The 27,514-nt window shown below is 39.4% G+C and overlaps 1 protein-coding gene across 1 annotated transcript; it reads left to right on the top strand.

Annotated features, from left to right (window-relative positions):
• The first annotated feature begins 344 nt into the window (after positions 1–344).
• CBX3 (chromobox 3) lies at positions 345–10,658 on the top strand. Its single transcript, XM_059932749.1, has 6 exons — positions 345–476; positions 1,658–1,709; positions 4,640–4,782; positions 6,209–6,371; positions 8,880–8,974; positions 9,331–10,658. Exons 2-6 carry the CDS (start codon positions 1,686–1,688, stop codon positions 9,455–9,457), a joined length of 552 nt encoding a protein of 183 aa, XP_059788732.1. The 5' UTR covers positions 345–476; positions 1,658–1,685; the 3' UTR covers positions 9,458–10,658.
• Positions 10,659–27,514: the final 16,856 nt, after the last annotated feature.

Below are 27,514 nucleotides of genomic sequence, written 5' to 3'. Positions count from 1 at the left end.
ACCCCCAGCGTTCGGAGACACCCAACCCCAGGGCCAAGGAAGTGGGCGGAGTCCTGTTTTGGCGCCAGCCACTACTGCTGCAAAGCAGGAAAAACCTCCGCCGAGGAGACTTCGTTAACGGCTCTCACCCGCCCCCCCCCACCCCACCCCGCTTCCCTCTCCCTCCCCTCCGGGGACCACCAGGCGCCACGCCACGAACGGTAAACGCCACTGTCACCGCCCCCTCCCCCTCGCTCTCCCGGGCTCGGGCTCCCGGCGGGCACTGCGCGGCGCACGGCCCCTCCCCGCCGCGGGGCGCGCGCCCACCCCACCCCTCGCGGACGCCGGGCGTGGGCGGTGCCACCTTCCCCTCCCCCCGGCGGCGGCCCCGCGCGCAGCTCCCCAGCCCCCTCCCCTTCGGATGTGGCTGGAGCTTGAGGCGCGCAGGGCCGGAGACGCTGCAGACCCGGGACCCGGAGCAGCTCGGAGGCGGTGAAGTCGGTGTCTTTCTTTTTCTCTAGCTTTCACTCGGTGGTGTTGCTTAAGATACCACATGCGCCCCAGAGACCCCCCAGTTCCCCGCTTCCCATCCCTTCCCCGCCCGACCCTGAATCAGGAGCTGGTGGGAAGGAAAGGAGAGGCGAAGAGACCCCGCGGCGGGCCTGGCGCTGGGCCGGCGTCTGTAGTTGGTTTAGGGGACGAGACTCTCTTCCCCAAGGTTGAAAGCTGTGGCGACAGCTGCCTTATTTCTAGACAAAGCGCATTTCTTTCTCCCCTCCCCCATTCCGCATCAAGAAGAGGGGCTCTCCTTCCCCTCCCGGCCTCGGTCGGCGACTTGGGCCTCCAGGGAGGGCGGTGCATTCTCCCGTTTCCGCGCGGCCCGATGTCCGGAGGCTGCGGCGGGCGCTCCGTTACGTGGCCGTCGCCTGGTCGGGGGAGGCGCGGGCCCCGTGGCGCAGTGCCCTTGAGCCCCCGCGCCGCGGCCTTTGTTTCTCCCCGCGGATGCGCTGACCACGAGGCCCGCGCTCCCGTGGGGGGGAGGGGGCGGGGCGGGGGCTGGGCGCTAAGGCCTTGTTAAGCCGGGTGGGGCAGGGGCTTAAGGGGAGCGGATGAAAGTGCAGAAAAAGGTGATTTGGTTACAAAAGTGGTACGAAATGGGACTGGAACATCTCGGGTTTTTTTTTTTCCTTTAGTTTTTTAACTAGTGATTGGAAAGGGAGGGTTGCTAAGAGGAAACCAGGTTGGGATTACATTACATAGGCGACTCTTTGGACTGTTAAGTGTAGAGGAGAAATTCACAGTAATTGGTTATTGTGATCGTTTGGGCAGTCGTTTGATTTTGAACCAAACTATTTGGCCATTTTTTTAAAAATTGTGACTATGGTTATAAGTGGGATTTGGATTGGGGAAAAAAAATTGTCTATTTTTTACTCTGTAAAGCTTTCTCGGGTACTAACGTGCCCGGTAAGGTTATCTAGGTACACTTGGTTACAACACTGATATACTCTTAGGCATGTATCACTAGTTTGTGCAGAATCTCAAAACTGCTTCTCTGTGGATTTGTATACATGTTTGATAACGTGAGTTACCTAGGTGGGGGTTGGAATCCAAACAAAACTTATGTTTAGCTACTTTTTTGTGTCTTGCAAACTTTTTTAACTGTTATGTATTTTTCTAGTAATAGCTCTTCAAGTCTGCAATAAAAAATGGCGTCCAATAAAACTACATTGGTAAGTTAATGACAACAACCTAAAATATTTATGGATCTAACGCAAACTTTTTTTCTCCAAAAATTATAACTTTGCATCTCTGTGGTTGAGAAATTTACATCCATATATAGTTTCCAGTCCCTTCTCGCCCCACTGTTATTATGGGGAGAGTTTAGGAGCAAAAAGGAAATTACTACATTGAGATATTTATTGACTTGGCTTAGTAGTGTCTTGATTCGTTTAGAGAAACCTAATCTTGGGAGAGTAGCACGAAATAAATTTTTACCAAGTATTCTTATCTTGAAATAAAGATACAAAAATTTATGTGACCTGGAAGAATGTTACAAGCATACACGGACAAAGCAATAAAGCCCTTGTTGATTGGCATACTATTCTCTAAATCACTCTACTGAATTCTAGAGAAAGCAAGTATTTTCAGCGTTGCCCTGTTTAAAGAACGGTTACCTTGCACACTTAGATGGAGACAAAAGTCATTGAATATTTCGAATTGTTTTGGTCACTCATATTTCAAACTTGCTTATTCTAAAATACAGAAGGGTTTAAATTTAAGTCATTGCAATGCGGTTTTTTTAATACATGACATGAAAAAACATCACACATACGTCCAGGAAAGAGAGGAAATTAGATTTTCTGGATCTTTTGAGCAATTAAGTTTTTTCTCTCCAACAGTTTCTTAAACCCACAGTTTGCATTCTTAGGCTTCATTAAAACTTCTGTAAACCTGTAGACATGTATGTGTTCAGCCATGTCAACTTTGGAGTTTTAACATAGCCATTGGAATATTCACATAAAAATCACGAAATTCAAAGTTATGGTTCCCACAGTATTTAATTCTAACACATTGCGTTAATAACAATTGGAATTATATAAAGGTGAGTGTTAACATCTAAATAAAGCAAAATGGTTTTGGTTTGTGTATTCTCCCCTTGGCTTTCGCAATATAAAGGGCACGTTGGTGATTTTTCATTTGTTTCATCATTAGATTGCACTTTTAAGTCAAACATCCAGAGAAACATTTAAATATAAAGCCTGTCTGGTGGCATAATTTATTCCCATCAAATCCATCAATGGAAAAAGCACAAAGCATAATCTGTGCTTCCTCAGGATTGAATTGCCCTTCAGATTTCATAATCAGTAAACCAAAATGTAGATAATTAAATTGGCTGTACAATCACCAGTATCAAAAGTATTGGATGGGAAACGAAATAGCTGTCCCTGAGACTGTGAGGATGAGTATAGATACAGAAAGCAAATAGATGCTTCTATTAAAATTAAATCGCTTTGTATACAGTTTGATAGTCTTCAGAATCTACCTAACTTTGCATTTTAAAATAATTTTGTTAGTGTTGTGAGATAATGTGTGCTGTAATTTAAATGGGAAAGTGGGTGGATTTTCTTTTAAAAAGAAAAGGATGAGCATTTGAAACTAGTTTATGGGTGCCATAGTAGTAAATACTTCATTTCTTTTGCCAAATTTTTTTTGTCTTTAATTTTCTGTGTTTATTTTTGTTTTCCTGTTTACTCTGTTAGCCTCTTAGTTTCATGGACATACTTTTTTTGTTTTTCATTTAGGATCAGTGTCTGATAAGCTTTGGTCTATACCAGTTTTTCTTCACTCTTTCCACTACCACCATCATTACCTTCCTTGTACTGTACGGAGGCAGAAGGCTATTTGACTGGGTGCAGTACCCAAGTATCTTGACTAATGAAAGTTGTAAGACCTGACATGGGGAATGGTATCCAACAAAATCAGGTGTTTGCTGCATTATTTAAGTTTCAGAGGATTTTTATTTCTTATATGTGTGTGTACATCTCTAAATGATTACGTATTTTTAAATGTCCTTTGCAGTCTGGAGGCATTGCTGTTAATTTTTCTGCTTACATGCTTTAGGAGGGATGACTTTAGTGACTGAGCAATTAATTTTTTTTTTTTAATAGCACTTGTTTTAAGGTGAAATGATTCCAAGATGAACATAACATGTGGGATTTCCCGCCTTAGTCTCTTAATAACCATTTCCGGGTTTTTTTGAAAGTTTATCCATTTTCAATAACAAATCTGTTTTGAGTTATTGGTCTGTTGAGCTTGGTCTCCTGCTTCTCTCAAAGAGTGTTATACCCAAAAAAAGAAAAAAATCTAACCTAAAAACTTGTAAGTTAGTTTCATTGGCTACCAGTTTAGAGTCTTTCTCTTGAGAAGCCAAGAAAAAAGGATTTTTTCACAGTAGATAATTAAAATGATCCAGCATTTTGTCCTCTTGAAATGACAGCATTATAGGTTTGTTCCAAGTGGTGAGTGACATTATATACAGAGATTATGGGGAAATGATCTTGTCCTTTTTAACCTATTTATGGTCTCATTGGTTGACCCTGCAATTGATATCAGGGTTCTGAACCATGTTTTTGTTCTGCAGTTATCTTTTCTCTTAAATTGTTGAGGCTTTTAACATCGGTGTTTCAATTGGGAAAGGGGGTCTTAGTGTTTGGGGGCTGTAGTTTTAATGGGTCTATGGTTCACTAATAAGACCTGTCACTACTAGTTATTCTCCTTTGTATAATCCTCTAATAGTTTCTAATAGTTGTTTGTTGCTGTCCTGTGGTTAAAATAAGTGAAAACTCTACTAAATTTGGTTTTGTAGACTACATAGAAATAAGACCAGGAAAAGATAAAACAGTGTTTTCAAAGAACGTTTTTGATTGTATTATTTCAGTGAAGGGTGGCGGGTGATAGTTTTGAGCTAAACCCACAGAATCAAGAATTCCTTTATTTTATTATCTGTTAACTTTTACCTTTTCAGAAGGTATCTGCTCTGGGATACAGAAGTGGAAATTTAGGTGTCAAATGCAACGATAATATAAGTAGTCTAGCCTTTAAAATGTACTAAAAAAGTCAAAAAAGACATTTCTTAAATCTCTCTTTTGTTTTGTTTTAGCAAAAAATGGGAAAGAAACAGAATGGAAAGAGTAAAAAAGTCGAAGAGGCAGAACCTGAAGAATTTGTGGTAGAAAAAGTACTGGACCGACGTGTAGTGAATGGGAAGGTGGAGTATTTCCTGAAGTGGAAGGGATTTACAGAGTAAGAAATCTCAGTGCCTTATTATATGTTTAACTGTACTTAAATAACATTTAAAATTTGTTTTTAGTCTAAGATCTTTTTATCCATTTTCTGTAAGTTTCTTTAAATTTAAAAGCACCTTTAATCCAGGGTATCTTGTTTGAGGTATGTTTAAAAAGAGCCATGTCTTTTGCCTACAGTGGTAACCTAGCAGATTTGAGTCTAGTTGATTACCTTGGAGAGTCAAATTTATATAATATAGAGTACAGTTTGCTTTTTAATGTAGTTGGATACTGTACTACCTAGAATACCTAATCTACATGGTTTCCCTACAGAGGACATTAAAAAATAGTGAAGCTATGTAAGGTATACTAGTGGGTCTTAAACAGAAGTGCTCATCATAATTCAGGTCCTACACTAGGTTTACTGTATCCTAATCTCTAAGAAGTAGAGTCTGGGCATCAACAGACCAAGTTGTAACTAGAGGTTAAAAGCATCTTTCCTAGCATCTCTAAAATGATTAATTTCATTCTGTCTAGTTCTGTAAAGGCTTTTTGGATCAGAGCACACAAAGTTAGCAATCTTGTAACTAGTGGTGTAGGGTGATCTTACTTTCACATTTGGTAATTGATATTCATTTTCTTTCCAGCCCTTCTGAAAAACACATGGAAATGGTCATCCCTGCCGTATATCAGGGATTGGCAGACTTTAAGAGTCACATAGTAGATAATCTAGGCTTTGTGGGCTTCTGTCACAGCTATTCAACTCTGAGAATGTAGTACAAAAGCAGCAATAGGCAATACATTAAACAGATGAACATGGCTGTGTTCTAATAATGCTTTTGTTTATGGGCCCCAAAATTCAATTCCATATGACTTTTATTGTGACATTTCTTTCCCAACCGATTAAAAATGTAAAAAACAGTTTGCCAGCCATACAAAAGGCTGATTTTGACTTGTGAGTTGCCAACCCCTGTTTTATATCACTTCCCAATTTGAGTACCCAGCAGAAATTGAAAATACTGTCTCACATTTGAGAGCGCCTCTGAATTGCTGTGTTTTAAAACACAGTATTGGAGGCCTCAACCCTAGGCACAATCTGATAAAGTAATTTGAGGTGGGAACCAGGAATCCACCTTTTTTAAAGGCTCTTCCAGAGGAATTCTAAAGTGAGTTGTCTGCATAACTTGGAAAAATATTGGTTCCAGTTGTTCTGCTAGAGTCAGGTTCAGTTACCTTGGAGGTAATAACATTGCCCACTTAGTACGGACTGTGAAAGTAGACACAAAAGGAAGTATAGATTCCCTCAAAAGAATGTGAGGGGAGGGGGGAAATGATTAATATCTGCAGTACAGAGGGCTTTTTGTCAGGTATGTATTAAATGGATCTGGATGATGGTGATGAACCGTGTTTAATTGAATGAATTTTTTTTTTTTAACTGAACACAGTGCAGACAATACTTGGGAACCCGAAGAAAATTTAGATTGTCCAGAGTTAATTGAAGCATTTCTTAATTCTCAAAAAGCTGGTAAAGAAAAAGATGGAACAAAAAGAAAATCTTTATCTGACAGTGAATCTGATGATAGCAAATCAAAGAAGAAAAGAGATGCTGTACGTATAAAACATTGGCCAGCAAACTGGCTTTTTGTAAAAGGATGACTTGATTTTTTAAATACTTTTTAAAACTCAAGTACTTTAAAAATATCATTAAAAGGCCTTTTTAAAATACTTAATATTTGGGACAGAAAGGATAGGCATGGCTTACCCTACATTGTGTAAATGTCTAGTAAGTGCTTACACCACTTAAAATTGTGCTAGTGTTATTTTGGATAGATTGATGGATTTGACTTCAGATCAGACGATTTCCTCTCATCTAGACCAGCTGTCTTAAGTAAAAACAATACAAAATTGATCATTGAAAATCCCTTACAATACAGTGAAAACAATCTACATAGCACATTTTGATTATAGATCATTAGTGAGTGGTAGTGACCAAAACTTTGGCACATGATCCTTGTATTGCCAAACAGTACTTTGATTTTGAAGTATATAATCTTGGATAATAATTTTTTTATTAATTTTTATTGGCATAAAATGAGATAATTGGTTCATTCACTGCATGTGTATTTTGAGCCAATCTTTGCTTCATTGATTTCTTTGTGGCTTTGAGCAAATTACATAACTCTTTGCTTCTACCCTCAACTTTAAAACATACTTGCCCTGCCTTTTGGCCTAACACGGCAATTTGGGAAAGGTCTTGGGTCTGAATTATATCTAGGCTTGGGGACTAAACATACAATACAGATTTATTGATAAGGACTTTGGATTTAAAATTTGATCATTTGAACTAGATGCTAAGTACTTCACAGTCCATTAACTTTTTTTTTTTTTTTTTTTTTTTTTTTTTTGGCTGTGTTGGGTCTTCATTGCTGCATGTGGGCTTTTCTCTAGTTGCGGCGAGTGGGGACTACTCTTCATTGCAGTGCGTGGGCTTCTCATTGCGGTGGCTTCTCTTGTTGCGGAGCACGGGCTCTAGGCGCGCGGGCTTCAGTAGTTGTGGCACATAGGCTCTAGAGCACAGGCTCAGTAGTTGTGGCGCACGGGCTTAGTTGTTCCAAGGCATGTGGGATCTTCCTGGCCCAGGGCTCAAACCCGTTTCCCCTGCATCAGCAGGCGGATTCTTAACCACTGCACCACCAGGGAAGTCCCAGTCCATTAACTCTTAATGACAATTCTGTCAAGATCATAGGTATTACCCTCATTTTTTACAGAAGGGAAACAGAGGTGGGCTACAAATTTGGTTCTGAACACTTTAGCAGCCAAGGCAAAAAGGTAACAATCTTAAGAATCAGTTGTAAGTAAATTGGAAGTCAACCACATGCTCAGCAGAAGCACTGTTTAATAACAATAGTTATCCTGTATTGAGCCCTCCTAATGTGCCAAGCGGTGTTCTAAATGACTTAATTTGCTTTCCATATACTTTAAAATTCCTATGAAACATAGTATTAATTGTATGTATTTTATAGAAAATGAACCTGAATCACAAACAGGTTAACTTGCCCAAAGCCACACAGCAAGTGAAGGTTAGAGTCATCATTATAACCTAGGCAGTCTGACTCCAGAGCTCAAGATAATGATGTAAAAAGTCTCATGGGGAGAAAGGATTTGTTATGTAAGCACTTCTCTTTTTTGGTCTCAAGTCCCCTTTACACTCTAGAAAATTATTGAGGATCCCAAAAAACTTGTTTATATGGATTATAACGATCATTACTAACTGCATTAGAAATTAAAGTAGAAACTTACACAGTTTTGTATATTCAGTTAAGAATGACGAAGACTGTTACATGTTATTCATAAGTTTTCATGAAAAATAACTTTAAATGAGAAGAGTGACATTTTACATTTTTGCAAATCTTGTCAGTGTCTGTCTTAGTAAGGCATTAGTCCTGTATTCGATTTGCTGTGCTATGTTGTTTGGTGGAGATCTGCAAAGACAATATAAAGTCACAGATACATGAAAAGAGGAGATCTTGCAGATAAACAGATACTCCAGAAGGTCTCAGGCATCCCCGGGAGTCCCTCAGACCACAGTTTTGGTTTATACTAAGTATTTTATAAGGTTTACTGTAATGCAGATTGATTACAATACTGATTAGTCGCATTTTAAAGCTTTTATTATTTTGCTGTTTACAGTTTCTGTGTGCTTTAAAAAATACGTGGGTAATTTAGACAATTCCTAGAAGTAATTTGAAATACTGACTTTCAAGAATTTATAATTACTAATTGATTAGAATTACCAGAAAAAAAGAGATTGGGGTTTTTTCCTGCCTTTTGGTGTCTTTGAATGAAGAAAGTTTTGTCTGCTTTCTTGATTTTATGATTCAGAATATTTTAGACATCCAGATTTGTTTTTTCTGCTTGTAAGTTTAATGGAAATTAATATGTGTTTTAGTACTAAATATGGGCTCTTGCTCTGGTCATTTGTTTCACCATCAGAAGGTTTTTATTTAAAAGTTACATATCATGAAAACAAATTGGAAGTTAATATTGTTAGATTGCTCTCTGAAAAAAATGTGTGGGAACATTTATGTAAATAATCATTTAACCTCTTTTAAACAGGCTGATAAACCAAGAGGTTTTGCCAGAGGTCTTGACCCAGAGCGAATAATTGGTGCCACAGACAGCAGTGGAGAATTAATGTTTCTCATGAAATGGTAAGTGTGTAGGTAATTTCTGTTATATTTTAAAGTAAGAATAGATAACGTTTTTTAAAAACTTGTGAAGTTTTAAAAAACATATCTACCTAGGTTTTACAAATAGTTGACCATCATTAGGTAGAGAGTAATTATCTGCTAAAAGGATGATTCTAGTTACTTTGCTAAAGCAACGAGTGGCAAACTGTGGCCTGTTTTGGAAAATTAAGTTTTATTGGAACACAGCCACAAGTAACCACATAACCCTGAAGCACTTGAATACCTTTTGATTGAGTTATGATCCTTAAGTGAATGGTTATCAGTTGACAAAAAACAGTTTAGACTTTTTAATTGAATTTTTTTTTTCCTCACAACAGGAAAGATTCAGATGAGGCGGACTTGGTGCTGGCAAAGGAGGCAAATATGAAGTGTCCTCAAATTGTAATTGCTTTTTATGAAGAGAGACTAACTTGGCATTCTTGTCCAGAAGATGAAGCTCAATAATTGTTTGCATTGCTTTTTATATATATTTATATATATATATAAAATCTGGGTCTTGGTCTTTTGATTTATTAGTGTGAAGAAATAACTACATTCTAATGAAAATCACATTTGATATGTTCGTTTTGAAGTAGTATTGGGGAAGTTGTTGGGTTTGGGGGGGTTTTTGGGGGGTTTTGTTTCTGTTTTTTTTTTTTGCATCTGTAGCACTGGTTACTTTGAACAAATAAAAGCTTTCTGTAGTTGCTTCCTTTAGCAGAAAAGAACATTTGATACTATGGTATATTATCTCCTCTGCATTAGAGAACAGCTTTTCTAAATGTTGGGGGAAATCTCCATAGTCATTACTCAGTCAGAATTTAGAATTTGCATTTAACTCATATATGCCTAAGGACCATTCTGGGTTTTCTGTATGTGTATACATAAAATACATATGTAAATGGTTTGGGGGTTTTTTGGTTATTGTTTAAACACATTTACCAAAACAAAAACAGCCTTTCACAACCATGGATGAGCCCATGTTTCTGGGATTCTATCATTTTGAGCAATATAAGAAATCACTTCAACTTAAATTGAAAATTTAAGTCTTAACCTTTCAAATTAAACAATTTTGTAATTAGACAAATTAATTTAAATTGGATAATTTTTTAAAGCAGCCCTATCAGAATCTGCATGCATATCTACCATCATATAAATGCAGTTTTATATGTAAAACCCCCTGAAAGGAAAATTTTATCTCTGTCAACCCAAATGAAAAAAATGGAAAAATTCTGGTATGTTTTAATTAGCCAAGCAAGACTTAGTTAAGTGGACATTTAAAGCTTCCTTTTGGCAAACCATTCTTTATAAGAAGTTGAAATCCGTGTGCTGTATTTACTGAAAGACTGTGATACATGGAATGTCTCAGACTTGTTAATGGAAACCTAATCAGATGGTTAGAGATGTTGGCAGTTTAGGATCTGCAGGAATAAATGAGTGAACAAAGTTTTCCAATCTAAACTTGACCTGCATGTTTTTTCAAACTTTACCCCAACCCACTCCTTACATGTAGGCTCAATCTTCTCAGTATTTTGGGTTACTGGTTCAGCAGAAGCCAGGAAAAACAATAACTTTGTAGTAATCAGAATGTTATTAAACTGTATATTGTTTACTTTATTGTAAATACTGGTGAACAGTGGTCAATAAATAGTTTTATATTCCTTTATGTGATTAGACTTTTTTTTTTAATCTGATGACCTTTATAGTGGGAGTAGAAACACATTCACTGTATTAACTTCATATTTGTAAATAGTGTGATATCACTAAGGCATTAGAGTACCTGTTTTAGATCCTTTGAGTTTAGGAATTTCAAGTAGAATATGTATTAACACAAAAAGGTTTTCTTGTTAAAATGAGTTTCAGGGGACTTCCCTGGTGGCACAGTGGTTAAGAATCCGCCTGCCAACGCAGGGGACACGGGTTTGGGCCCTGGTCCAGGAAGATCCCACGTGCTGCGGAGCAAATAAGCCCGTGTGCCACAACTATTGAGCCTGCACTGTAGAACGGGGAGCCACAACTACTGAGCCCGTGTGCCTAGAGCCTGTGCTCCTCAACAAGAGAAGCCACCGCAATGAGAAGCCCACGCACTGCTACGAAGAGTAGCCCCTGCTCACTGCAACTAGAGAAAGCCCACATGCAGCAATGAAGACCCAACGCAGCCAAAAATAAATACATTATTTAAAAAAATAAGTTTCAGGTGATGCCTAAGAGGAACTTGTTTCATTAAAGTGAAATTTTGATACTCAGACTCTATAGTTTGTTGAAGCTGCCATCTAAAAAAAAACAGGTATTCTGATAGGACTGATCCTATTGTGATATATTTCTACTAATTTCCAAAATCTATACAGAAAAAAGGAAATCATCTATACTAAGCTGTTTATCAGTCTTTTTGTAGACCTAGCACTGCTGTCAACAGTGGGTTTGTAAATGATACAGAACCTTTTGTTCAGATCAGAAATTAATGACTGTACCTTGAATTTTAGCTTAGTGAGAGCATTTCTGAAAACTTGTCCATGTATTTTAAAATCCCTTATGTTGTATCTGTTTCTTACTGGTGCTATAAAAAGTTGTCACAAACTTGAATGGCTTAAAACAACAAATTTATTATTTCTGGAGTCCAAAATACAAAGTCAAGGTATTGGGGCTTCCCTGGCAGTCCAGTGGTTGACTCCACACTTCCACTGCGGGGAACGTAGGTTTGGTCCCTGGTCGGGGAACTAAGATCCCGTATGCCATGCGGCGTGGCCTAAAAATTTAAAAAGTCAAGGTATTAGGGCTGGTTCCTAGAGGCCATCTATACCTTGGTTCCTGGCCCCTTCCATCTTCAAAACCAGTATAGCACAGTCTCTCAACAAGTTACTTCACCTCTCTGTACCTCAGTTTCCTCATCTATAAAATAGAGGTAAATCAAGATGAAATATAAGCATATGAGACACTTAAAACAATGCCTTGTATGTGGTAATAAAAATGTGTGTTACCTATTTTTAGTGGGGACACCGTAGGGTGTTGTATGGAGGTTCCCCAACTTAATCAGTTGCTGGGTATGAACACTTAGGTTGTTTGTAGTTTTTTGCTGTTAGATTAATGTGGTGAACATCCATTTCTTTGTGTCTTTTCAATTTCTTTCTCCAGTGGCATGTAGTTTTCAGAGTACAGGTCTTTCATCTCCTTGGTTAGATTTATTACTAGGTATTTTATTTTTTTGGCCGTGCCACGGGGCATGTGCAAGCTTAGTTCCAAGGATCTTAGATCAGGGATCGAACTGGTGCCCCTTGCGTTGCAAGCACAGACTCTTAACCACTGGACTCCAGGGAAGCAAGGTGGTGAACATTCTTTTACATAATGTATAGTGAAACTTAAGTAGATATAGATGGATTTCCAGAAATTAATGAAGTCAATCTTGTACTGGTGTACGACTCTTCCATCAGTAGTCATTACCCCATATCCTCAGTGGTACTGCAGATTAATAATACTAACACTGATTTTTGTGGCCAATTCAATGGCATCTTGTTTTAATTTGCCTGTCTGTGATATTTTTGTTGAACATTCTTTTCATGCTTACTATTTGCATTTCCTCATCTATAAATGAATTGCCAATTTTACAAATTATTTAATTTGTAGCAGTTCCTTATGTAATAATATTTTTTGTGTTGCAAATATTTTCTGCCAATGTTTTTTGACATGATTTATGATAACCATTTTGTCATACCAAATTTTATGTGGTCAACCCTTGTCAGTATGTCTTCTGGATTTCATGTCTTGTTTGAAAATACCTCTCCCATTCTGAAGTTACATGGATAGGCTTTTAAAATTTCTTCTATTTTCATTTTCTTCATTTCATTTCATTTTTATAGTCAGGTCTTTAATCTGAGATTTTGTTGAATATTTCTGTGAAGGTTTCTGACTTTTGTTTCCCAGGATGGACATCGGTGCCTCTGAAGAAGTAGATGTGTGGGTATCAGTTTCCCTAATCTCATGGATCAAAGATAATCATTATGCCACTACAAAAAGACTTGGCCAACATATAAAACTGAAGTTTTTCTTTTTCATAAAAGGCCTGAAATGTGTTCAAATACCTGGACAAATATTGGCATCGAGCAAAAGATAAAAATCTCTAACATGAAGCTGAATATGAATAGTATGTGTATTTGTATGTAACCTATATGATACATATACCCTTTCATCTTTTGTTGAAAAAATGAATTTGTACCTTTGAGTATTCACTGATCAAGGAGAGCAATTTTAACAACTTAAAGCTCCAGTAGGTGATTTGGTATAATCAAGGAAATTGTAGTAGATGCCAATCTTCATAGCTTGATTCTTCTTATGGATGTAGTTATCTCCTCTAAATGTGTTGCACTATTCAGATACATGACAATCATCAGCATATCTGCTAATAGCGAAAAAGGAGGGGGGATTTAGGGCTGTTGGGATTTTTGGTGGGGTTTTTATGTGTGTTTTAAGAATTTATATTACGTTAAAGGATTTCTGCAGGCAATCATGTCACCTGGAAAATACAAAAATATGAAACTGTTCATTTGGAATCTTTATTTTCCCATTACAGCCCATGTTTTTACTGTAAAAGCAAACAGTATGAAAATCTCCATGATCATACATAAGAATTGTTTCATTCCTAGAATAAATAACAGTTGATGAATACTTATTTATACTTTATCTCATTTAATCCTCAAAATAGCCTTCTGGAGTAGGCATGATTGACCCCATTTTACAGGTGAGGAAACTAGGGCACAAAAAGGCTGAAGAACGTCAAGGTCAGTTGTATGAACAAGAGCATTAACTATGGGAATAAAGAGAAGGGGACTGGTTTGAGGATAGGGTTTTGTCCACAGTAAGTCCCCAATATGTGCTTGTAGAATAAAGTGGTTTTGGATATAAAATGAGGTGATGTGGAGGTCAGGAAGAAAGGGATCCAGAATGACTCCCAAGTTTTCATTTTTTCTGGGATGGATGAAAATGGCATTTAGTGAGAAAGGGAACCTAGGAGAAACCTTGAAGGGGAGGATATTAAAGTGGCTTTGGACATATATTGAGGTATTCCTTTGATTAGTATATTACTTAGTACGCTTACAACACATTACATAATTTGGCCAAACGTAGGAGACACCCAACTCAAACCTGCTTTGATAACGGAAATTACTGCTGGCCTAGAGACAAAATAACAGTGGTTCAGGACTTCCCTGGTGGCACAGTGGTTAAGAATCCACCTGCCAATGCAGGGGACATGGGTTCGAGCCCTGGTCCGGGAAGATCCCACATGCCGGGGGGCAACTAAGCCTGTGCGCCACAACTACTGAAGCCTGCGTGCCTAGAGCCCGTGCTCCACAACAAGAGAAGCCACTGCAATGAGAAGCCCACGCACTGCAACGAAGAGTAGCCCCTGCTCGACACAACTAGAGAAAGCCTGTGCACAGCAATGAAGACATAATGCAGCCAAAAATAAATAAATAAATTTATTTTAAAAATAATAATAACAGTGGTTCAGAGCATGGGCTCTGGGGTTTGACCCCATGGGTTTGCATCCCAGCTCAGCTATTTATTGTAGTTACTTAACTTCCCTATGCCTCAATATTCGCATCTATAAAACTAGGAGGATGATCTTGATGGTATTTATCTAATGGGATTTTCAAGGTTAAATAAAAAACACCCAGAGCTGAATCTCCAGTACTTAATAAGGACCAGATAAATATTATTACCAATCTCCACTGTAAACCTCAGGATGACTGCAACCCTGGACTGGCACAGCCCCAAGACTTGCCATCTCTGGTTATTGGCTCTCTTCTCTGGAACTGATCTCTGCAAATCAAAAACAGAAGTGCTGACAGCTCCCAGATCTCCAAATCTGCCTCTAAAGAAACGATGAGTTTTTCTTTCTCTGATGTCCAATTCAAAAATCCTTTAAGAGATCTGTTGGGCTTGGGTCAGATGCCCTCCCTGGAACTATCAGCTATAACCAAATGTGTGGAGAAATATAATTGGATCAATCACTGGAAGAGTGCTTTCCAGAAAAAAGGTGGATTTTTTTAAAAAATTATTTATTTATTTATTTATGGCTGTGTTGGGTCTTCGTTTCTGTGCGAGGGCTTTCTCTAGTTGCGGCAAGCGGGGGCCACTCTTCATCGTGGTGCGCGGGCCTCTCACTATCGCGGCCTCTCTTGTTGCGGAGCACGGGCTCCAAACGCGCAGGCTCAGTAATTGTGGCTCACGGGCCTAGTTGCTCTGCGGCACGTGGGATCTTCCCAGACCAGGGCTCGAACCCGTGTCCCCTGCATTGGCAGGCAGATTCTCAACCACTGTGCCACCAGGGAAGCCCCAAAAAGGTGGATATTTTATATAAACAAAATGTATAACTAATGCAAAGGATTTCAGCCAATTTGAAAACACCTTCTTAAAATACCCTCTGTCCTTGCCTTTTAGAAAACTTCTAATGTGAATATTTTCAGTGTCTTAGAACACCCTGGAACTTCCTACCAACTCTACTTTTCAAATGAAGGTTGAAATCTGCCCTTTTACTTAAATTTAAGTATTGGGGGAAAAATTGACCTGAGAGCAGGACAAGGACACTGATATTTAAAACTGCTCTTGTAGCTCTATGAGTGCATAGAGAATTTTCACTTTTTTTTTTCCAGCTCTATTGAGAAGTACTTAACATACATTACTTGTTTAAGGCGTACAGCATGATGGTTTGATTTACATATATTGTGAAATGATTACCACAATAGGTTCAGCTAAAATCCATCTTCTCATACAGACACAATAAAAAGAAAAGAAAGAAGAAAAAAATTTTTTCTCCTTGTGATGAGAAATTTTTAAGATTTATTCTCTTAGTAACTAACCTATATATCCTACAGCAGTGTCAGCTATAGCCATCATGTTGTACATTACATCCCTAGTACTTATTTATCTTATAACTGGAAGTTTGTACCTTTTGACCCCCTTCCTCCGATTCCCCCTCACCCACCCTCCACCTCTGGTAACCACAAGTCTGATTTCTTTTTCTATGAGTTTTTTGTTTTTGTGTTTTAAGATTCCACATTTACGTAAGATCATACAGTATTTGTCTTTCTCTATCTGACATTTCACTTAGCATAATGCCTTCAAGGTCTATCCATATTGTTGCAAATGGTAGGACTTCCGCATTTTTAATGGCTAAATAATATTCCTGTGTGTGTGTACTGTAGATAGATATAGATATAGATATCACATATATATCACCACTTCTTTATCCATTCATCCATCAATGGACACAAGTTGTTTCCATATCTTGGCTATTATAAATAATGCTGCTATGGGGATGCAGATTACTTTTTTTTAAAATTTATTTTATTTTATTTATTTATTTTTTTGGCTGTGTTGGGTCTTCGTTGCTGGGTGCAGGCTTTCTCTAGTTGCGGTGAGTGGGGGCTACTCTTCACTGCGGTGCGCGGGCTTCTCATTGTGGTGGCTTCTCTTGTTGCGGAGCACGGGCTCTAGGTGCGAGGGCTTCAGTAGTTGTGGTGCATGGGCTTAGTTGCTCCACGGCATGTGGGATCTTCCCAGACCAGGGCTCGAACCCATGTCCCCTGCATTGGCAGGTGGATTCTTAACCACTGTGCCACCAGGGAAGTCCCCCAGATTACTTTTTGAGTTAGTGTAGTGTTTTTGTTTCCTTTGGATATATTCCCAGAAATGGAATTGCTGAATCATATTGTAGTTCTATTTGTAATTTTTTGAGTATCCTTCATATTGTTTTCCATAGTGGCTGCACCTATTTACAATCCCACCAACAGTGCACATGGGTTCTCTTTTCTCCACATCTACAACAGTATTTTTGTTATCTCTTGTCTTTTTGATGATAGCCATTCTAACAGGTGTGAGGTGCTAGGTCATTGTGGTTTTAATTTGCATTTCCCTAATGACTAGTGATGTTAAACATCTTTTCATGTACCTGTTGGTCTTTCATATTATCTTCTTTGGCAAAGTGTCTATTCAGGTCCTTTGCCCAGTTTTTAATTGGGTTATTTGTGGGGTTTTGCTATTGAGTTCTATGAGTTCTTTATATATTTTGGATATTAACCCCTTATCAGATACATAGTTTGCAAATATTTTTATTCATTCCATAGGTTGTCTTTTCACTTTGTTGATGGTTTCTTTTGCTGTGCAGAAAGGTTTTAGTTTTAGGTAACCTCACTTATTTTTTATTTTGTTGCTTGTGCTTTAGATGTTATATCCAAAAAATCACTACAAACACCATGTCAAGGAGCTTTACTCCTATGTCTTCTTCTAGGAGTTTTATGGTTTCAGGTATTACAGGATGGATTGGGAGTTTGGGATCAGCAGATGCACACTATTATATATAAAATGGATAAAAAACAAGGTCCTACTGTATAGCCCAGTGAACTATATTCAATATCCTGTGATAAACCATAATGGAAAAGAATATGAGAAAGAATATATATATGTATAACTGAATCACTTTGCTGTACAATAGAAATTAATGCAACATTGTAACTCAACTATACTTCATATAAATTATACTTCAATAAATTTTAAAAAATATTAATCCCTCTCATTCATGAACACAGGATACCTTTCCATTTCTTTGTGTCTTCTTCCATTTCTTTCATCAGTGTCCTGTAGTTTTCAGAGTAGAGATCTTTCACTTCCTTAGTTGAATTTATTCCTGGTATTTTATTGTTTATGGTGCTATTGTAAATGGGATCAATTTCTTTCTTTTTCAGAAAATTCATTGTTAGTGTATAGAAATGCTACTGATTTTTGTATGTTAATTTTATATCCTGCAACTTTACTGAATTCATTGATTAAAGTTTTTTGGTCAAGTCTTTAAGATTTTCTATACATGAAATCATGTCATCTGCAAATAGAGACAATTTTGGGCTTCCCACACACCGCAATGAAGAGTAGCCCCTGTTCGCCGCAACTAGAGAAAGCCCTTGCGTAGCAACAAAGACCCAGTGCAGCCAAAAATAAATAAATAAAATAAATAAATTTATTTAAAAAAAAAATAGAGACAATTTTACTTCTTCCTCTCTAATTCTGATACCTTTCATTTCCTTTGTCTTGCCTGATTGCTCTAACTAGGACTTCCAGTACTATGTTGAATAGGAGTGGTGAGAGTGAGCACCCTTGTGTTGTTCCTGATCTTAGAGGAAACTCTTTCCACCTTGCACCATTGAGTATGATGTTAGCTATAGGCTTGTCATATATGACCTTTATTATTTTGAGATATGTTCCTTCTATGCCTAATTTGTTAAGAGTTTTTATCATGAATGAATGTTGGATTTTTGTCAGATGTTTTTTCTGCATCAGTTGAAATGATCATATAATTCTTTTCTTTCACTCCATTACTGTGATGGATCACACTAATTAATTTGCATATGTTGAACCATCCTTGCATCCCAGGGATAAATCCCACTTGATCATGGTGAATGATCCTTTTAATATACTGCTGAAGTCAGTTTGTTAGTATTTTATTGAGAATTTTTACATCAATGTTCATCAGGCATATTGGCCTCTAGTTTTCTTTTCTAATAGTGTTATAGTGTTCTTTTCTGATTTTGGTATCAGGATAATGCTGGTCTCATAAAATGAGTTTGGGAGTGCTCCCTCTCCTTAGATTTTTTGGAAGAGTTTGAGAAGGATTGGTGTTAATTCTTCTTTGAATGGTTGGTAAAATTCACCAGTGAAGTCATCTGGTCCTGGGCTTTTCTTTGTTGAGAGATTTTTGATTACTGATTCAGTCTCCTTACTAGTAATTGGTCTTTTCAGATTTTCTATTTCTTCCTGATTCAGTCTTGGTAGTCTTCCAGTTTTTTGGCATATAGCTGTTTATGGTAGCCTCTTATGATCCTTTGAATTTTTGTGTTATCATTTGTAATGTCTCCTTTTTCATTTATACTTTTGTTGACTTGGGTTCTTTCTCTTTTTCCCTTGGCTAGTCTAGCTAAGGGTTTATCAATAATGTTTACCTTTTCAAAGAAACAACTCTTAGCTTAGTTAATCTTTTTTACTGTTTTTCTGTTCTCTATTTTATTTATTTCTGCTCTAATCTTTATAATTTCATTTCTTCTGCTAACTTTGGACTCAGTTTGTTCTTCTTTTTCTAGTTCTTTAAGGTGTAGCGTTGGGTTGTTTATTTGGGATCTTTCTTCCTGCTTAATGTAGGCATTTATTGCTATGAAATTCCCTCTTAGAACTGCTTTTGCTTCAACACATTTTGTTCTGATGTGCTGTTTCCATTTCTCTTTGTCTCAAACTTTTTATTTCCCCTTTAATTTCTTCTTTGATCCTTTGGTTGTTCAGAAGAGTGTTATTTAATTTCTATGTATTTGTGAATTTTCTAGTTTACCTCTTGTAGTTGATTTCTATTTTAATGCCATTGTGGTCAGAGAAGATACTTGGTATGATTTCAATCTTCTTCAATTTGCTACATAAGACTTGTTTTGTGGCCTAACATATGGTCTATCCTAGAAAATGTTTCATGCGCACTTGAGAAGAATGTGTAGTCTGCTGTTGTTCGATAAAACATTCTGTATATGTCTGTTAGGTCCATTTGGTCTATAATGTTATTTGAATCCTCTGTTTCCTTATTGATACTCTGATCTATCCATTGTTGAGAGTGGGGATTAAAGTCCCCAATTATTATTGTATTACTGTTTATTTCTCCTGTTAGCTCTGTTAGTTTTCACGTATATTTATGTGTTCCAACATTGGGCACATAAATATTTACTACTGTTATATCTTCTTGATGGATTGACACCTTTATCATTATATAATGACCTTCTTTGTTTCTTTTTTACTGTTTTTAGTTAAAAGTCTATTTTTTCTGGTATAAGTATAGTATAGTATAGTATATGTTTTTTTGTTTGTCTGTTTGTTTTGTTATCATTTGCTTGAAATGTCTTTTTGCATCCCTTCACTCCCAGACTACATGTGTCTTCAAGGCTAAAGGGAGTCTCTTATAGGCAGCATATTGTTGGATCTTGTTTTTTTTTTTTTTTTTTTTTAATTTTATTTATTTATTTATTTATTTATGGCTGTGTTGGGTCTTCGTTTCTGTGTGAGGGCTTTCTCTAGTTGCGGCAAGCGGGGGCCACTCTTCATCGCGGTGCGCGGGCCTCTCACTATCGTGGCCTCGTTTGTTGCGGAGCACAGGCTCCAGACGCGCAGGCTCAGTAGTTGTGGCTCACGGGCCTAGTTGCTCCGCGGCATGTGGGATCTTCCCAGACCAGGGCTCGAACCCGCGTCCCCTGCACTAGCAGGCAGACTCCCAACCACTGCGCCACCAGGGAAGCCTGGATCTTGTTTTTAATATACATCAGCCGTTCTCTGTCTTTTAATTGGAGAACTTAATCCATTTATGTTTAAAGTAATTATTGATATGTAAGGACTTACTGCAGTCAGCCTTCTATATCCACGGGTTCCACATCCACAGATTCAACCAATGTGGATCAAAAATATTTGGAAAAAAATTTTCCATAAAGTTCCAAAAAGCAAAACTTGACAGTGGACTGCAACTACTGACATAGCATTTACATTGTGTTAAGTAATCTAGAGCTGATTTAAAGTATACAGGAGTATGCGTGTACATTATATACAAATACCATGCCAATTTTTAAAAGGGACTTAAGCATCTGCAGATTTTCATATCTGCAGTAGGTCCTGGAACCAATCCCCCATGATACTGAGGGACAACCTGTATTGCCATTTTATTACTTGATTTATCGTCATTTTGTAGATCCACTGTTCTTTGTTTCTTATCCAGTTGTCTTTCTTTGTATGTTTTGATTTCTTTTGGTATAAGTATGCTTTGACTTGTTTATTGTGTTCTTTTGGATAATTACTACAGGATTTTCCCTGTGGTTACCATGAGGCTTACATAAAACATCTTAAACTGATAGCATCCTATTTTAAACTGATAAAAACTTAACTTCACTAGAATTCATAAGCTTTGCACTCTTACTTCTCCTTCCCCTCACATTTTAGGTTATTGCTGTTACAATTCACATGTCTTTTATATTGTGTATCTGAAGGACATCTTCTTTATCTCTGACTTTGGGCAATTTATTGATAATTACAATCTGTCTTGGTGTAGCCCTATACAGGTTCAACCTACTTGTGGTTCTTTGGGCCTCATGGATCTGAATGTCCATTTCTCCCTAGGTTGGGGAAGTTTTCAGCCATTATTGCTTCAAATATACTTTCTGTCCCCTTCTCTTTCTCTTCTCCTTCTGGAATTCCTATAATGTGAATATTGTTTCTTCTTATTGTGTTCCATAATCCCCATAGCCCTTTCTTCACTCTTTTTCATTCTTTTTTCTTTCTGCTCCTCTGACTCGGTGAGTTCTAATGTCCTATCCTCAAGGTCACTGATTCTTTCTTCTGCCTGATTGAGTCTGCTTTTGAAACTCTCTATTGAATTCTTCAGTTTAGTAACTGTATTTTTTAACTCTAGGACTTCTGTTTTTTTGTTTTCTGTTTTTGTTTGTTTGTTTGTTTTATGGTTGCTATTTCTTGGTTTACCTTCTTGTTTTGTTCATGCCTTGTTTTCCTAATGTTGTTGTCTGTATTTTCTTGTAGTTCACTAAACTCTTTTTTTTTAAGTTTTTTATTTTTATTTTTACTATTTTTTTAAATTTATTTCATTTATTTATTTTTGGCTGCGTTGGGTCTTCGTTGCTGTGCGTGGGCTTTCTCTAGTTGCTGCGAGCAGGGGCTAGTCTTCGTTGCGGTGCGCAGGCTTCTCATTGTGGTGGCTTCTCTTGTTGAGGAGCACGGGCCCTAGGCAAACGGGCTTCAGAAGTTGTGGCATGCAGGCTCAGTAGTTGTGGCCCACAGGCTCTAGAGCTCAGGCTCAGTAGCTGTGGCGCATGGGCTTCATTGCTCCGTGGCATATGGGATCTTCCCGGACCAGGGCTCGAACCCGTGTCCCCTGCATTGGCAGGCGGATTCTTAACTACTGTGCCACCAGGGAAGCCGCCACTAAACATTCTTAAGAGGAATATTCTGGGGCTTCCCTGGTGGCGCAGTGGTTAAGAATCCGCCTGCCAATGCAGGGGACACGGGTTCGAGCCCTGGTCCGGGAAGATCCCACATGCCGCGGAGCAACTAAGCCCGTGCGCCACAACTACTGAGCCTGCGCTCTAGAGCCCGCGAGCCACAACTACTGAGCCCGCGTGCCGCAACTACTGAAGCCCGCGCACCTAGAGCCCGTGCTCCGCAACAAGAGAAGCCACTGCAATGAGAAGCCTGTGCACCGCAACGAGAGTAGCCCCTGCTTGCTGCAACTAGAGAAAGCCAGCGCGCAGCAATGAAGACCCATAAATAAATAAATTAAATAAATAAATAAGTAAAATTTTAAAAAAAGAAAATAATTTAAAAAAAAAAAGAGGAATATTCTGAATTATTTGTCCTACAGTTCATAGATCTTCATTTCTTCAGGGTCAGTTATTGGAGTTTCATTAGATTTCTTTGGAGGTGTCCTATTTACCTAATTTTTCATGATCAGCCTCCTCTTTTAGACTTTACCGGTTTGCTCTGGCAGAGACTGTTCTACCCCAGTCAGCTCAGTACGGGTTTCTGGGTACGCCTGCTGGTAATGTCCTTCGGCAGGTGGGACCTGCCATTATGGTCTGTTATGGGGCAAGGCAACTGTTCAAGCTCTGAGGATGGGGGCAGGGTGTCTCTGGTGAGAACAGTTGAATAGGACTGCTGGCTTGGTTCCATACCCAAGAGATGCTGCAGCATGAGCTCTGTGGCTGCCTGGATTCTCTGGTCAGGCTTACTACATGGTTGGGACTGGGCACTATATTCAGTAGTAGATGGGCTATGAATTAGCTTCCTTGCCCTTGCAGGGCAACAGGATAGGGTCCAGCTCATTGTTTGGGGACCTCAATCAGGCCAAAGTGTGCACTGAATTCCCTGGTTGGGTGAGGCCACTGGTTTTGTTCTGCAGACAAGGGAAGCCATAGGCTGTGCTTTCTGTTCAAGTGCCACAGTACACAGGGCTGCTGAATGGCCTATGCAGCTAACTGTGTTAGGTTCCCTGGTCAAACAGGCTGAAGGCTGTATTCAGCAATGAGTGGGACTGTGAATTAGATTCCCTGCCCAGTGCAACAGGAGAAGTAGCTCTAAAGCTGAGGAAGAGTTTTGTCTGTTGTCTTAACTTAAGCCAACCCAAATCCCAAGTTCCCTGGCGGAACAAGGCCACTGGTTTTACTTTGCAAACTATCTGTTCTGCCTGCCCTTCTCTGGGCTCAAGCACTGCTGGGTCACACAGCTTCCAGGAGTTGTCACCAGCCCTTCTGGTCAGGGGGCCAGAAGACACTCTCCATAGCGAGTGGGACTATGTCTCAGCTTCCTTTCCTGGGTGTGAGGGGGAGGGGTTGCTCCAGGCTATTCTCAATTTCCCAAACCAGCTCTCTGGTTGGGAGGGGCCAGGAGCTACCCTTAGCCTTGGCTATAGATTAATCTCCCTGCCTACTCATAGCATGGGAACCCTCCCTGTACTGGCTTTTGCTCTGGAGGCAATTGACTGTGCTCCCCCACCTCTCAGCTCCAACAGCACTGGGACACAGTTTCCGGAAATTGTCACCAGCCCCTCTGGTCAGATGCAGCTGAAAGACTCTCTTCACAGTGCATGAGGCTCTTTGCCTGGGCATGGGCAAACCAGGCTCTATGGCCAGCAAAACTCCTCATTTGAGGATCCAAATCAGGCAGAGCTGCACCCTGCTGAGTTCCCTGGTCAGAGTGCACCCTAGACTTGGTTCTGCATATGAGCAAAGCTGCTGGTTGGTATTACTACTTGGGCACTGCAGGTTTGAACTTGGTCTACCAAGATCTGTGCACTGGTTATTGCAAGCCCTTCCCTCTTCTCCATCACAGATTCCCAGTGGTTGAGCCTCACAGTGGTTGAGCACTCCTCATGGAGTGAAATCAGAGTTGGGGGTCCCACAAAGCAACCCAAGGCTAGAGGGGTTAGCTCCTTCCACTAGTTCCCTGGGTTCTTTTTTTCCACTGCAGGAACTAGAGGTTCAAGGGAGACCTCTCAGCATGGCCCTCTGGTGCAGGGGCCTCACTCTTATGTTCTAGGATTCTCTCAGTGATGTCTTGAATAGTTGTTAGTCGTTCTTCTCGTGAAGGGGACCAAAGTCAGGAATGACCTATTCTGCCATCTTGGTGACGTCATTCCTCACTTTTTAAAAATAAAACCATACATTCAACCTTTTATCCTTATTCAGAAGTCCTTCATTTTACCTTCTTAAAGGAGAAAATAATGACACTGAAACTAATATTAAGTGACCTTGCATAGCAACCTTTTTCATTATCGTGATATTTCAGTGTGACTATACAGATCAAGCTCATTGGTATCCACCAACTCCTACCTACCTCTTCCCCTGATGCCTTTATTGGATACTGATAACACCCTAAAACAATGTCCTGAAGTGGTTGTTGTATAAGTTAAGCTTATATTTTTAGAGCTCCAAGGTTACTTTTAGTATCTCAAAGCTCTTAGCCATTTTGATGAGCCATAGGAGAGAATCAAATGGGAAGAGAAACGAGGGGCAGATATCCAGGGGAAAAATCTAGGTGAGAATGGGCATGGAGAAATTTGAGAATGAGATTAGTAAGCCAAAGAAGATTCATATTACATTCAGGATCCAGGCTAGCACTTAACAAGGCTTTTTCGGTATTTCAGAAACTGAATACCTTTGGATAGATCCCAAGGTGGACTCACTTTAAAGTGAATTCATCTTTCTAGCAAACAGTGTCACAATGAGGCTCCTATTATACCTTCTCACTCCTATGGTCTCTTTGTTTAGCTTTCATGGATATCTGATTCCTCTACACCAGGCAAACTTTCGGAGTACTAGAAACTTATCTCTGATGTGCTGAAAGGGATAAGTGTTTGTAAATTTTACAGAGTGAATGCTGTAGCTTTCTTGCAGTTTGCTATACAGAGTGGCAACACAATGAAAAACTCAGTTTTACTCTGAAATCTCAGTTGTTCTCCAGAGAAAGCCACTCTCAGCAACCTTCTAGCACCAGAACGTTACACCTAATAGGAGAGGATTCTTAAATTACACTTCTCTCATATTATCATAGATAAATAGAATATTGATCTCTCTACAGGTGGGTGTTATGCAACTGAGGGCAGAGGGGGACTCTGAACTTTTACTTTCTCCCTTCTAGAATGTAAGTGCTATGGGAGCAAGTACTTGTTTTTTTTTTCACTGTAGTGTGCCTACTACCTACAAGAGGGCCTGGCATAAATTTGAGGAAGGGAGTGATGGAGAGAGAGAGGGCCCTGGATTTAAATTTGGGCTTGTAATATAGTGTTTCTACCATTCAAAAACTCAAAATGGATCTGCCAAAAGAGTAAACCCCTAAACTAGGTGTGGAGAAAAAGGAACCCTCCTACACTGTTGGTGGGACTGTAAGTTGGTGCAGCCAGCATGGAAAACAGTATGCAGGTTCCTCAGAAAACTAAAAATAGAACTACCATATGATCCAGCAATCTGGCATATACCCAGACAAAATTATAATTCAAAAAGATACATGCACCCCTATGTTCATAGCAGCACTATTCACAATAGCCAAGACATGGAAGCAACCTAAATGTCCATTGACAGATGAATGGATAAAGAAGATGCAGTACATATATACAATGGAATACTACTCAGCCATAAAAAATAATGCATGGATGCAACTAGAGATTACCATACTAAGTGAAGTAAGTCAGAAAGAGAAAGACAAATACCATATGATATCACTTATATGTGGAATCTAAAATATGGCACAAATGAACCTATCTATGAAACAGAAACAGACTCAGAGACATAGAGAACAGACTTGTGGTTGCCAAGTGGGAGGCAGGGGAGGGAGAGGGATGGACTGGGAGTTTGGGTTAGGAGATGCAAACTATTTTTTTTTTTTTTTAAAGAAGTCCAGTGATCACACTCTTTTTTTAACTTTTGAGTTTATTTATTTATTTATTTATGGCTGTGTTGGGTCTTCATTTCTGTGCGAGGGCTTTCTCTAGTTGTGGCAAGTGGGGGCCACTCTTCATCGTGGTCCACGGCCCCCCATTATCGTGGCCTCTCGTTGCGGAGCACAGGCTCCAGACGCGCAGGCTCAGTAGTTGTGGCTCACGGGCCCACCCGCTCCACGGCATGTGGGATCCTCCCAGACCAGGGCTGGAACCCGTGTCCCCTGCATTGGCAGGCAGACCCTCAACCACTGCGCCACCAGGGAAGCCCTGAAGATGCAAACTATTACATTTAGAATGGATAAACCACAAGGTCCTACTGTATAGCATAGGGAACTATACCCAATCTCCTGGGATAAACCATAATGGAAAAGAATATAAAAAAAGAATGTATATATGTGTATAACTGAGTCACTTTGCTGTACAGCAGAAATTAGCACAACATTGTGAATCAACTATACTTCAGTAAAAAAATTTAATTTAAATTAATTTTTAAAAGGCAGGGACTTCTCTGGTGGCGCAGTGGTTAAGAATCCACCTGCCAATGCAGGGGACACAGGTTCGAGCCCTGGTCTGGGAAGATCCCACACACCACGGAGCAACTAAGCCCGTGCACCACAACTTCTGAGCCCGCGCTCTAGAGCCCGCGAGCCACAACTGCTGAAGCCCATGCGCCACAACTACTGAAGCCCGTGTGCCTAGAGCCAGTGCTCCTCAACAGGAGAAGCCACCGCAATGAGAAGCCCGCGCACCACAACGAAGAGTAGCCCCCGCTCGCCACAACTAGAGAAAGCCCGCACGCAGCAACGAAGACCCAACGCAGCCAAAAATAAATACATTTTAAAAAGGCAAAAAAAAAGTAAATCCCTAAAATAGAGCAAGCTCAGTATACGGACCTCATATTAAGGCTGGAAAGGGCAAAATTATATATTTTAAAATTTAAAGTGCTGTAGTTTGGGTGAGTCAAGTGCCTGAATTAATAAAATACATCTGGGAATGTTCACTCTTTTTTTTTCAGAATCATGAAGCCTACTTTAATTTACCCCCACGTAATTTGTAATGGCCTCCCTTGTGCTTATCAGTGTTTTTAAGCTGTTGATAATTTCTCCTTCTATTACTTCTCATTTGTCTAACTAAAGCGTAATATGCATTCCCCATTCAGCATATATATTCCCAGAAAAGTGGACTCAAATCGTCCTATTTTTCTATTTTGACCTGAAAGAAGTAAGAGGAAGGAGGAGAAGTGAGAAGAACTTAGAGATTGTGAGTACATGTTCATTTTCATGGATGAATTAAATCTATGGTGGAAACTGTCGTGGTCTGAGCGCAGGTTGGAAAAGAATTTCCAGACACAAGGCAGAATGTAAGGAAGATAGAGTTTATTAAAGAGAACGGTCGCTGCAAGAACAGCGGGCCACCTTCCTGGTAGCCAGGGAAAGTCGATGATGAGCATGGGTTGCTTGTCTGTTTTTATAGCCAGGGAACAAAGGGACTTGTGAGTCACCTGCCGATTGGGT

Source organism: Balaenoptera ricei, chromosome 9 (assembly GCF_028023285.1).
Source record: "Balaenoptera ricei isolate mBalRic1 chromosome 9, mBalRic1.hap2, whole genome shotgun sequence".
Classification (NCBI taxonomy): domain Eukaryota; kingdom Metazoa; phylum Chordata; class Mammalia; order Artiodactyla; family Balaenopteridae; genus Balaenoptera; species Balaenoptera ricei.
Note: the sequence above shows the minus strand (reverse complement) of the source record. Positions and strands in the feature narration are given on the sequence as shown.